The sequence below is a fragment of the Myxine glutinosa genome, chromosome 4 (genome assembly GCF_964187855.1).
Source record: "Myxine glutinosa chromosome 4, kmMyxGlut1.1, whole genome shotgun sequence".
Taxonomy (NCBI): domain Eukaryota; kingdom Metazoa; phylum Chordata; class Myxini; order Myxiniformes; family Myxinidae; genus Myxine; species Myxine glutinosa.
Window position 1 is genome coordinate 96,246,369 of NC_136264.1, and position 14,118 is coordinate 96,260,486.

The window sequence follows — 14,118 nt, forward strand, 5'->3', positions numbered from 1 at the left end:
AAAATGATGTCACCCCTGCATGTTAACTTGCATCTCTTTTATATTCTCTTCCATACCCTCCAAAACTCCCCCACCGTTCATTCTCTGTCAAATCACTCTTGTTGTCCTTTTCTCCATTTGTATTTTCTCAGTTTATCTATGTAAAAGGATGTATGTCTCCTTACCATTTGTGTTTTGTGGATATCGTTCTTTAGCTCAAAAATAAGCAAAGATAGGCAGACATTTGTTTCACCAAATGAATTGAAAATATTCTTTCTTTCCACACCAACCATCATCCTCATCATCATCATCATCATGATCATTAACTAACAGAGCGAATGCATGGTATCCTATAGTATGCTAGAGAGGGGCTAATCAGAGTAAATGACCTTGCAGCACAGTGCTGGATACAGTTGTTGTACACCGCTCCTTTCCAATGCCATCTCCAGGCGCTGCATATCGTCATTGCCAGGCACCGAAGGGGGCTCGGCAATGACGCACGCTGAAAGGGAGTACTCAGTTTTCACTCTGGTTGTTTGTTTGTTTGTTTGTTTGTTTTCTTGTTTGTCCGGGCTATATCTTAGCCATCTTTTGAGCTAGGAAGCTGAGATTTTGGCACAATAGTGAGCAAGTACTTTCCCAAAAACGCTATTTTTTGTTTTTTGATTAATCAATTAATTGAGGAGTTATTTAATTATTAGCGATTAATTAAGTACTTATTTAATTAATTAAATTAACTTTCTCTTCTGGCCATTATCTCAGGCACCTTTTGAGTTAGGAAGCTGATATTTGGACATGCCAATGACCAGGTCATTTGTCTGCAAAGGCTATTTTTGATTTATTAATTAATCAATTAATCGATTAATTATTTAATGATTCGATTAATGACTAAAATTTTTTTCTTTTTTAAGTTACAGATTCTGATGAAATGGTGGTGGTTTATCTGTTCTATGACCGAATTCATTAATAATTTAATTTTTTAATGATTATTATTTGTTTATTTTCAATATTAATCATTTATTTATGTTCTTTCTCATTTGGCCAATATCTCAGGCACCTTTTGAGCTGGGAAGGTAAAATTTGGACATGCCAGTGACCAAGTGATGTGGCTATCAATTATATATTTGATTTATTGATTAATCATTTAATCGATAAATTATTTATTGATTAATCATTTAATTATTTAATTTTTTATTAATGACTTATTTAATTAAATTTTTAAAAGATACATCTTCGGATGAAGCACGAGTGGTTTAGTTATGCTATTAGCCAATTGATTAAGAAAATATTTTGTGATAATCTTTTATTGATTTTAATTATGCAATTAATCAATAGATTATTGTACACCTCTCCCTCCCAATGCAGTCTCTATGAGCTGCACTGTGGTATTGCCGGGCGCCTCACGCACCCCGGCAATGCCGCGCTGTAGGATATTTTATCATTTGGCATGGGGGCGGTGTACTTTGAATGCATCTGTACTTGTTAAGCATTTCTTTTTGGGCAATTTTTTAAAAATGAGATAAGCAGAGACGTATACCAACAAGTGTAGAGTCACGTGAAAAAGTAAGTACACCCCATGTAAAGTTTTGACTTTTTCAACATATTTCAACATACAGCTATTTGATCTTCATTTCAACAATATTGATAGATAAAGGTGATATAATATAACAAATATCATGAAACATTTACATTTTGTCGTCCATTGTTTTATTTAAATAAACGTAAATGCAAATTTCGCATGTGGAAAAAGTAAGTACACCCTTGGCTCTAATAGGTGGTATTGCCCCCTTTGGGAGAAACAACCTCAAGTAGGCGTTTCTTACAACTGTCTACAGGTCTCTGACATCGACTGGGAGAAATTTTTGCCCACTCATCAATGCAGAATTCTTTCAGCTGTGCGATGTTTGAGGGGTTTCTTGCATGCACAGCTCGTTTCAAATCCCCCCACAACATCTCGATGGGATTTAGATCCGGGATTTGACTTGGCCATTCCAGAACCCTCCATTTCTTTCTTTTCAGCCATTCTTTGGTGGATTTACTGGTATGTTTAGGGTCATTGTCATGTTGCAAGGTCCTCCTTCGGTTGAGCTTCAACTTTCTGACAGATGGCCTCACATTATCCTCAAGCACCCTCTGGTACAATGAAGAATTCATAGTGGATTCTATGATGGTGAGCTGCCCAGGCCCTCATGCAGCAAAGCTGCCCCAAACCATAATATTTCCACCACCATGCTTTACAGTTGGTATCAGGTTCTTGTGGTAAAATGCTGTCTTTGGTTTTCGCCAAACATGTCTTCTGGTACTGTGGCCAAATAGCTCTACCTTTGACTCATCTGTCCAGAGCACATTGTTCCAGAAGTGCTGGTCTTTGCCGAGGTGTTCATTGGCAAACTTTAGTCTTGCCCTGATGTTCTTTCTGGACAGCAAAGGTTTCCTCCTGGCACACCTCCCATGTAGATCAAATTTGTGCAGCCTCTTTCTAATGGTAGACTCGTGCACTTTGACATCAACAGTGGCAAGAGCTACCTGTCGGTCCCGTGATGACATTCTGGGGTTCTTAGACTTCTTTCAGCATCTTGTGTTCTGCTCTCGGGCTGAACTTGCTGGGGCGGCCTGGCCTGAACAAGTTGGCAGTTGTTTGGAATCTTCTCCACTTGCAGATGATCTTCCGGACAGTCAAATTATTGATTTCAAATTGTTTGGAGATCTTTTTAAATCCATACCCAGACTCATGGGCATTTATAACCTTCTTTCTGAAGGCCTCAGAGAGCTCTTTTGATCTCGGCATGGTGACGCCACACACTTCAACAACAAAGAGCAAACCAAACTAAATGTCTGAGGTTTAAATAAGACAGGTTCCTCCAAGATCCTCTCTGACGATGTTCTAATCATTTGCACCTGAGCTTGTGCACCTGATTCTAATTTTAGGTATTTGAAGTAGTGATAAATGTAGGGGTATACTTACTTTTTCCACATGCGAAATTTGCATTTATGTTTATTTAAATTATACAATGGACTCCAAAATGTAAATGTTTCATGATATTTGTTATATTATATCACCTTTATCTATCAATATTGTTGAAATGAAGATCAAATAGCTGTATGTTGAAATATGTTGAAAAAGTCAAAACTTTACATGGGGTGTACTTACTTTTTCACGTGACTGTACACACTGACACTTGTGTAATTTTATAGCAGGTCATTGAAATAAGATGAAGATGAAACGTTGTCATCGTTTAAGATCAAAATATGGTGGAAGTTTTGTCCCGGTTCATTCAATGGTTTTCCAATCATCTTATTTTTATTACTTAACAACAACATTTTTTTTGAAAAGTATGTTGATCACTCCGGCTTGTGTGTGTTTGTGTGTGTGTGTGTGTGTGTGTGTGTGTATATGTGTGTTTGTGTGTGTGTGTGTGTATGTGTGTGTATGTGTGGGTGTTTGTGTGTGTGTTTGTGTGAGCATGTGTGTTTGTGTGTGTTTGTCTGTCCGCTCACTTGTACTTGCCAACAGGTCACAATTTTAAACCGATCTTCACGAAACTTCACCAAATGGTAGAGTTGTTTGTCCGACAGAATCCTATATATTTTTGAGGTGACAAGGTCAACATAGGCCAAAGGTCAACAACCATTTCAAATTTCTAAAATCCTCAATTTTCATCCGATTGACTTGAAATTTGAATAGGATTTGAATATCAGCTTACTGAATTCAACCACCAACTATTTTTGAGATCGACATCGGTCACAAGGTCAACATAGGCCAAAGGTCAACCATTTTCTTAACTTTCTAAAATCTTCAATTTTCATCTGATTGACTTGAAATTTGAATAGGATTTGAATATCAGCTTACTGAATTCAACCACCAACTATTTTTGAGGTCAACATAGGCCAAAAGGTCAACATAGGCCGAATTTCTAAAATTGTCAATTTTCATCTGATTAACTTAAAAGTTAAAGACGATTTGCATATCAGGTCACATAATTAAACCACTAATTATTTTTGAGGTCAAAAGGATGCTCTACTGAGTGCCATTCTACTCCTTTGTGCAGTGTCACTCTATGAGTGATTTTTCATTTTTATTTTGCCTTATTTTACATTTTTGACCAGTCGCTGTGACCTTGACCTTCGCATTGAATATAATTTTACAATTTCTTTCCAGGTGGAATCCCAACAACTCTGTTAAGTTTTGTTACAAATGGACCACTGGTTTATTAATAACTAATTGCACTCTGTCTTTTAAATTACTGTTACATTCATGGGGGAGAGGGGTGGGGGCACCGATTAGTATTTAGGTATGGATCCGCATTTGCATTTGCGTAGTTTATAGCATTTGTCTACCTTGTGTTAAGGATCAGGGAATATAGATAATTCATCCTGTTTTTGTGTGCCACTGGCAGATGATGTTGTGATCAGTAGTGTCTCAGGATGGTTAAGGTGTCTTGCCCCTTTGTTCTCCTGTATCAACCCAGGCAGGGACAAAGCAAGAGAGAAAAGTGTCTCAGTCTTTCCACAGCACTCTTCCCTCGCTATAACCAAAGAGCAAGAATCTTTGCACTCTTATACATGGCTGCCCTGATTGACGGCAAGTAAGGCGATGTGCCATTTGGACTGTGCTGCTCCGGCATTTGCAGTTAATGCCTCGGTCATGGTCATGTGGTTGGACGGGGGCTGTACAAATAACATGTAGTTGCACAAATCTTTGACCTGAAGTTGTGACCTTGATCTTTGACTTACATGAATCAAAATAACAAGTTTTCATCCTCAGCTAAAGCTGAATCTACCTTCCAAGTCTCATCAAAAGTGGCCTGCTTTGAGATATTTTAAGACACACATTGTTTTGTTCATAAGTTACTTTCTCACAAATCTCATCATGTATTGAACAGTAAACGCTGTTACTCAAGCACTATATTAATATTTAATGGAAGTTGTAAATTATGTGAATTCTAAAACACCCTATGCTTAACCATACCGTAATATTGCAAACCTCAAAATAGTTGTTTACCTAAAGTTAGAACCTTATTAATTTGTAAGGAATCGATAGATTTTCCAACTGCCTGGATAATTAGATGGGCTCCGTTCTTCCCTAGCCCTTTCAGGATTTGACCCTTCAGCCCAAAACCTCTCTAAACAGTGGGTCCTCAATGAGGGCTGTGGGTCCACACGAGTAGATCCAAACCACAGATGTGTCCATACAGTCAGTCAAACCGGCAGTATAATCTCACAATTCAGACTTTCTACTGAAAGCATTTACCTTTACCAACAGATGTGTACCCTTCTTCCTATGTGGGCTTCATGTACATCGTTATCATACATTCATAATGCTCATCGAACGTTCCATTATGTAACTAGAAAGGCACTCGGTAGAGCACATACCTTTGTCAGACTGCACAGTTTATGTTTTGTATCCCAATGATTGGCTGGATCTGCATCTGAACCAAAATCGAATCAGCTTGTTCTTGTCACCTACACAACTCATCCACCTAGAATTGTCATAACCCATCCACAACTTTTTGAGATATTGTGCTACATATCGTTTTTGTTCCCATCTCTCAATGGTGAATAATCAATTAGACATTAAACAATTCTTGCGTACAGATCCGGATCCAAATCTTCACCAATATCGAAGCAAACATCACTGTTACACACCCCACCTGTCCACTAAGTTTCGTCTGAATCCGTCCATAACTTTTTTGAGATATCCTGCTCACAGACAAACAGAGAGACTAACAGACAAACACACAGGGGTGAAAACACAATATCCTTCCACCTTCGGTAGCAGAGGTAACAACACATACTGTATACTATCTATCATTGCAGATTGCACATCCATTATGCTTACCACTCAATGGAGAGAGCGCACGCAAGTGCACACATCCTCTAATTGTTTTAGTACTGTTTACAAAACACCAAATAATTTTTTTTATGATAAAAAGTCAAAATGGTGAGGAAAAAAACTAAAACAAACTTGTACCTGCAGATCCTCTGGAGCTCAAAAGGTGGTTTCCACGCAGTGGCTCAAGGTGGCTCAAATCCTCTGCTATGTCATTCATACTGCGAGCTGCTGGAATCTTTGCCTACAAGATCAAGTAAAACGGCAAGAAACAAATGTGCACAACAGAAGTTATATTACACAACTTAACAATCCTCTCAGATCTATAGTTCAGCATTTTCAGTAAAAAGGAATTCCCATTTATCATACTGGTGTTAACATTGGGAGAAGAACCACTCGAGTAATTAATGGGAAGGTTTTCATAGGTAAGAGAATGGCAGTGGTGGAAGAAATTTGGCATTAGCTACACAAAGCTCAACAATGATAATCAAGTAGGTCCTGCATATTGTACAACTCAGTTTTCACTCCTTTCCTATGCCATCTCCAGGCGCAGCATGACGTCACTGCCGGGCACCGAAGGGATCCTGGCAATGACGTGCGTTGAAAGGGAGTACTCAGTTTTCATTCCGGTTTATTGTTTTCTTGTTTGTCCGGGCGATATCTCAAACATCCTTTGAGCTAGGAAGCTGAAATTTGGACACAATAGTGAGCAAGTACTTAGACAAAAACGCTATTTTTGTTTTTTGATTAATCAATTAATTGATTCGTTACTTGATTATTATCGATTAATTAAGTACTTATTTATTTCCTTTCTCTTCTGGGCAGCATTCTCTCAGGCACCTTTTGAGTTAGGAAGCTGATATTTGGAAACGACAGTGACCAAGTGATTTAGCTATAAAGGCTAATTTTGATTTAGTGATGAATCAAATAATCAATTAATTATTTAATCATTCGATTAATGACGTACTTATTTAATTTTTTTAAGTTACAGATTTGGATGAACCGGTGGTGGTTTAGGTATTCTATTATCCAATTGATTAATTATTTAATTATTTTATGATTATTATTTATTTATTTTCATTGTTAATCATTTATTTATTTTCTTTCTCATCTGGGCAATATCTCAGGCACCTTTTGAGCGAGGAAGCTGATATTTGGACATGACAATGACCAAGTGATGTGGCTATAAATGTTATTTTTGATTTATTGTTTAATCAATTAATAGATTAATTATTTATTGATTAAACAATTAATTATTTAATTTTCCCGATGAATGACATTTAATTAATTATCAAAAAGTTACAGCTTCGGATGAAGTACCGGTGGTTTAGGTATGCTATTAGCCAATTGATTAAGAAAATATTGTATGATCATTATTTGTTGATTTTAATTATGCAATTAATCAATCAATTATTGTACACCTCTCCCTCCCAATACAATTTCTATGAGCTGCACGGCGGTATTGCCGGGTGCCGAAGGCACCCCGGCAATGCCACGCTGGAGGATATTTATTTATTTGGCATCGGGGCAGTGTACTTTGTAATGTATCTGTACTTGTTGTACACCACTCCTTTCCTATGCCATCTCCAGGCACTGCATAACGTCATTGCCGGGCACCGAAGGGGACCCGGCAATGACGCATGCTGAAAGGGAGTACTCAGTTTTCACTCCAGTTGTTGTACACCGCTCCTTTCCTATGCCATCTCCATGCACTGCATGACGTCATTGCCGGGCACCGAAGGGGGCCCGGCAATGACACGTGCTGAAAGGGAGTATTCAGTTTTCACTCCGGTTGTTTGCTTTCTTGTTTTCGTGTTTGTTTTCTTGGTTTTTTGGGCGATATCTCAGCCATCCTTTGAGCTAGGAAGCTGAAATTTTGGCACAATAGTGAGCAAGTACTTTCTCAAATACAGTATTTTTTGTTTTTTGATTAATCAATTAATTGATTAGTTATTTAATTATTATCGATTAATTAAGTACTTATTTATTTCCTTTCTCATCTGGGCAATATCTCAGGCAACCTTTAAGCTAGGAAGCTGATATTTGGACATGACAATGACCAAGTGATTTGGCTGTAGAGGCTATTTTTGATTTATTGATCAATCAATTAATCGATTAATTATTTAATTATTCGATTAATTATTTGAATAAAAATGAAGTTACAGATTTGGATGAATCGGTGGTGGTTTAGGTATTTTATTAGCCAATTGATAAATTATTGAATTATTTTATGATTATTATTTATTTATTTTCATTATTAATCATTTATTTATTTTCTATCTCATCTGGGCAATATCTCAGCCACCTTTTGAGCTAGGAAGCAAATATTTGGACACGATAATGACCAAGTGATGTGGCTCGAAAGGATATTTTTGATTTATTGATTAATCTATTGATCGATTAATTATTAATTGGTTAATAAATTAATTATTTGATTTTTTCAATTAATGACTTATTGAATTAATTTTTTTAACGTTATAGCTTCAAATGAAGCAATGGTGGTTTAGGTATGCTATTAGCCAATTCAGAAAATATTATATGATCATTATTTATTGATTTTAATTATGCAATTAATCAATCAATTATTGTACACATCTCCCTCCCAATACAGTCTCTATGCGCTGCCTAAGGCGCCCCCGGCAATGCCGCGCTGGAGGATGTTATTTATTTATTTGGCATGGGGGCGGTGTACTTTGAATATATCTGTACTTGTCTTCAATTGTTTCAGTTATCACCATTCTATGTTAACCCAACTATCTTCATATAACACCATTGCAATAATAGTGGACCAAGACTCAAAGAAGAGCTTGGTTTTCTACTTTCCATTATATTACCATCAGCCATCACCTCTCCTTGGCCAATGACAAAGCAAAGCTGGCCTCCAAAAGCTGGCCTCCAAAGCCAGCCGCAGACTGGGCATCCTCCATTGATCCAAGTCTTTTCTTGGCAAATCTGAGCTACTCACATTCTACAAGACCTTCAGGGCTCAATATGGGTCAATAAAGTACCGCTCTCCACTGTGGGCTGGTTCCCCAGTATCACATCAGTCTCTCCTGGATTCTGTGGTATCTGGAGCATTCAAAATTATTAATGGAATCTGTTTCTGCTTCATTTCCATTTCCCCCTTCCTCATCTTGCTGTTTCATTCATGTTGTATGCAGTTTGTTTACCCCCATATGTCCTTCTCCCCCTCCGCTTGATCCCACTCTCATTGTCTCTTCTACTCCGCTTTTCTATTCGTGTTTCCTCCTTTCCAATTTGTTCCATTTTAGTCTGCTTTAGCTCTTCTACAAGCGTCAACCATGCATAAAAAAATCTCTCGCAATGACGCCGAAGCACAAGATCTGTGGATTTTACATCATGGGCAGGTCGGTGGTCTTTAATCTTTTTACTGCCTCTTCTGCAATATTTCTCACACTTACTCCCTCAATTCCCTCACCCTCCCCAGTAACTCCAGGATGCATATGTTCTTCCAGTATCCCCCTCCTGGATATACCTTTCAAAATCCAGACCGACTGCAAACCTCAACAACTTGCTTCTCCCATCTATGGAATTTCTTTCCAAAGGCCATTATTTTCCACTCTTCCCTCCAGCGTTTCAAGTTTTCAAGGCAGTGCACTGACACCTCATGCCATCCCTGAACCTGACCCACGACCTTTGATACCACATTAACTCTTCCTAACCCAATCCTCTTATTTTCTGGTTTCCACATTTCCTCCCCTCCTCTCTCTTCTTTCCTGTTTATTGATTCCCTTGACAGTTCTGCTCATTTGTTGCCCTACTACCCCACTATCAATTCAATCTTCCTCTTCCATGAGCCTCAGTCTTGTAGAGAAAAAAATACCACAGTCTTAAATGGAGTTTGCCTAAATAATAACAATAATAACTGGAGCACTTAGTAGAGCACATACATCCACCAGGCTGAACACATTACATTTTGTATCTGACTGATAAGCCGGAACCAGATCTGTATCTGAACCAACATCTAATTTGCTTGTTGTCACCAAACCAACTCATCCATCTAATTTTGTCATAAATCGTCCACAACATTTTAAGATATCATGCTGTATATCGTTTTTCACCCATCTCTCAAAAGTGAAGAATTACTTTAGAAATAAAAGAAAATTCGTACTTGGATCCGGATCTTCATCAAAATCAAATCAATTTGTTCGTGACACACACCCCAACGTGTCCACCAAGTTGCATCCGAATCTGTCCATAACCTTGAGATATCATGCTAACTATTGTTTTGGCGCTTTCTCTAAATGGTGAATAATCACTTTAAAAATTCTAGTGTCCGTCCGGATCCGGATCTTCGCCAAAGTCTAATCAATTTGTCCTTGTCACATCCAAACTGTCCACCAAATTTAGTCCAAATCCGACCACAACTTTTTGTGGCATCCTGCTCAAAGACAAACAGACAGGGGTGAAAACATAACCTCCGTCCACCTCTGGTGGTGGAGGTAATAATAACAATGATACAATAAAAAGAATAATAATAATAAATAACAACAAGAATAATATTCTTTGTTAAAAATAGTTATTCCTATAATTTAGCACAATTAATATCGAAGACTGTTTTAACGAGAATCTACAATGTATATTGTGGACATATTGGGGGGACGGAAGGAGTGGGCAAGCGTCCTTCTACTTTACGTTTTAGGAAATGCTCACATATCATCTACCACAGACGCAAACATGTCAACAATGCATTGCATTTGAATATCAAAATATCTAAACAAAAATTAGCTGCAGAACCGAAGACAAAATTCACATGTTTTCGAAGTGATCGAGAAGAATGGGAAACCTAGTGCTCGGTATGTAGAGATGGTACGTATGCCTCTGTAGCAAATAAAGGTGCTATTGATTTACAATCTCATGTGGACTCGGACAAGAAAGCAGTTCGAAGAGAGAGCTCGTCATCCTCATTAGCAAAATTGAAGGACTGGTGAAAGGAAAGGACTCACCACATGTGAAGAGATTCATTGAAATTTAAATAATTATAACATTGATTTTTGAAACCATAACACTTGTTCTTATTCATAGATACTCAATGTAGACGACATGTAATACACAGTATAGATAACATATTTATACAACATGAGTTGGTAGCTACTGATACAGATTATAAACAACCCCCCTCATATTTTTTGTCCTCTGTGTTCTCTTTTTTGAAATTTACATGTGGTAACCCTAATATAACACACCTTGCTCTGCTTGCGGTCCAAGTAAAATTGGTGCTGACTGATGGCCATGGCCCACACAGCCTTAATTAGTGGTGTGGGTCCGTACCACACGTGCAGAACAATGTCACTCTGGTTAAAGGAGCGGCGGCTCAGGGAAGCTCTGAAGATACAAAGTGAAGGTTTGGGATGGTGGAAGATGAGGGAGGGAGGAGAGGGGAGGAAGAATTGCTGTAATGTGTCATATTCATTTGGGAACAGGTATACTTGCTGATAATGCATAAACCACCTCCTGCCAACTTATGACCACTTCCCGCTAACCTCTATCTATTTACAGGTGGACTTCCTTTAAAAATGCACCTCTTTAAAATCTATGCTCACATCCTAAAATAAATAAGCAAGTAATAAATATCTGTAAAAACAAATCCTTGGAATAATGTAGAGGGCTGGCAGGATGGCCGAGACTATGCACACTCACCCTTGAGCTGTCTAACCCGAGTTTGAATCAGCCCAACTACAAAGTGTCATCCTGGTGATTCATCAATGTGTGTGCCGTCTCTTGGGTAGATCCGAAACTGGGCGTCTTTTCTGCTGGCATTAGGTGGTGGATATTAAAGATTCAATACTAAAGGCATTTTGCAAAGTAGATGAGCGATTGCCGGCACCCTGGACAAATTCCAAATTCCTGCCTTGACTTCCTAAATCGGAGTGGTGATCCGGCCAGGATTGTAACCTTAGCCAGGAAACTGCTTCGACAGAGCCAATGCTCTCTATAGAGATGATAGGCCTACATGATAACGTTGTAGGACTTGGCTTTTTGCAGGTAAACATGTGACGTACCAATAGAGGGTACTTTATGGTATACAAGCATTTGACAGGTGCAAAAGTTACCCTGGTGGGTGTGTTTGACTCCTGCCATATCGATTGATAATTCACAGACACGTGTTATTGGAATGAACAATGTCTGAGATTTTCAGAGGAAATTGTGCATTTCACAATAATTTTTCCAATATGTTGTAATTAAATTAATATGTGCAGTTATTAGCAGATTAGGCTTTTTCCCTCCAGTACCAAAGGCTCAAGCAGAAAACTGTTACGTTAAGCATAAAGATTTGACATGAGTGTTAGGTTTTATATATAGATATGTATACATATACAGACTTGGCATTTAATATGGAATATTTTTTTGTGGGGGTGAACTTACTTTTCAAGATGACTTAGAACCAAAAGTTCATTGGAATTATGTTGAAATTATTCTAGATTTTGTTAATGTGACCTTTAAAAGAAACAAAAACCACATTTGACATTTCGAAGCAAATAAATTGATCCTTGAAAGTGATGTAAACTGATATCGAACTCAATTCACGGACAGTACTGTGTTAAACGTCTGTACGTTTTCCAGAAGTATCTCTTTATTTTGCACATTAGCCAAATTTTTTTTCAACAAAAACAAAAGCTAAATGATGACTGGGATTACGGACAGTAAAATTACAGTTCAGTACTTCGTGTAACCCCCACGAGCATTCAGGAGAGCACGTACACGTCGAGGCATGCTGTTCACGAGATTTGCCAAGGTTTGGACAGGAATCGCTTGCCATGCAGTGACAATAGTCTGCTGCAATTCACGCACAGAGGCAGGCTGTTGGTCCACGTTGTCGATTTGACGCGTTAATTCTGCCCACAAGTTCTCTATCGGATGCATATCCGGGGCCATGGCAGGCCACTCCATATGCTCTACACCACGGTCAGCAAGAAAGTGTTGGATCATGCGAGCACGTTGAGGCCGTTTATTGTCATCTTGGAAGACAAAGTTTCCTCGAAAGGCTGCATGAGCAAATGGAAGCAATGTTTCTTCCAGAATGACCCTGTACTTGAACTGGTTCAGGTTTCCATTCAGAACAACCAGGTCAGTTTTGCCCCCTGCATGAAAAGCAGCCCAAACGGTCACCCCACCACCTCCAGCTTGGACTCTTTGGCACTATACAATCTTCGTTGTGGGCTTCATGCACTTGTCTGCGCACTCGGACGGAGCCATCTTGACGATAGACCACAAATCTAGAGTCGTCACTGAAGGTCACGTGATTCCAGTGTCCTAGCTGCCATTGACGGTGCTCTCTGGGCCACTGCAATCGGCGCTGGCTGTGTTGTCTGGTCAGGCATGGCTTTCTCAGGGGATGCCTGGCACGATAGCCTGCTTGAACCAGTCGTTGGTTGACTAGCCTTCTGGATACAGGCACATTTGTCAGTTGCTGCCACTCAGCCCTTAGCCGATTAGCTGACTTGGTACGGCCATTGCAGACTAACCGGTGCAGCTGGCAATCATCTCTCCTTGTGGTTCTGCGTGGACGTCCTGGCCTCGGTATTGGAGTAGGGACACCCCTCTGAGCATTTCGTTTCAGGATCTTTGACACCTGACCTTGAGTGATGCCATACTGCCGAGCAATAGCACGCTGTTTCATGCCAGAATTTCGTAAAGCCACCACTCCATGACAAACAGCATTGTCAAGTTGACGGACCATCTCCAGAGGAAGCGGCAATAACTTTTGTAGACATGCAGCAGTTGTTTTCCACTAATACAGAACGCAACAACCCTTATATACCCGATTGTGAAGCCAATCTTCAAATGTACCTGTCCTTACATTTTGTCACGCCACCTGTGATATAATCCTGTTATTGACTTCTTGCTGCGAAAGACAATCAGTGACATGGTTCTTTCAACAAAGACATCACCGAAGGGTAAAAGAAACTCACCAGATTGATATACTGAGTTCAGAAAGTAAACCCAAGTCAAGAAAAAAAAAAAAATTCCATATTAAATGCCAAGTCTGTATATACAGTATATCTATATATATATATATATATATATATATATATATATATATATATATATATATATATATATATATATATATATATATATATATATATATATATAGATATATATCTATATTGTTTGTTTGTTTGTTTTTGTGTTTGTTTTGTATACAAGATTGAGGCTCGTGTAAGAGCTCACATTAATCACACAAAAAACAAACGGATACATAACAAAACGTATAATAAAGGGAACATGAGACAAGATGGGGAGAGAGAGAGGGAAGCACACAAGTAGAACAGTAGAGAACAGGG

General features: G+C 38.6%; 1 protein-coding gene across 2 annotated transcripts in view; it reads right to left on the minus strand.

Annotated features, from left to right (window-relative positions):
• Positions 1–14,118, minus strand: part of LOC137425928 (FERM domain-containing protein 4A-like) — a 296,129-nt gene that overhangs the window by 94,111 nt on the left and 187,900 nt on the right. For both annotated transcript variants that reach the window (XM_068114650.2, XM_078776193.1), the window contains exons 12-13: positions 11,017–11,155; positions 5,951–6,053 (exon numbers count right to left, since the gene is read on the minus strand). In XM_068114650.2, the coding sequence (XP_067970751.2) occupies positions 5,951–6,053; positions 11,017–11,155 (242 nt within the window). The remainder of the gene's footprint in view (positions 1–5,950; positions 6,054–11,016; positions 11,156–14,118) is intronic.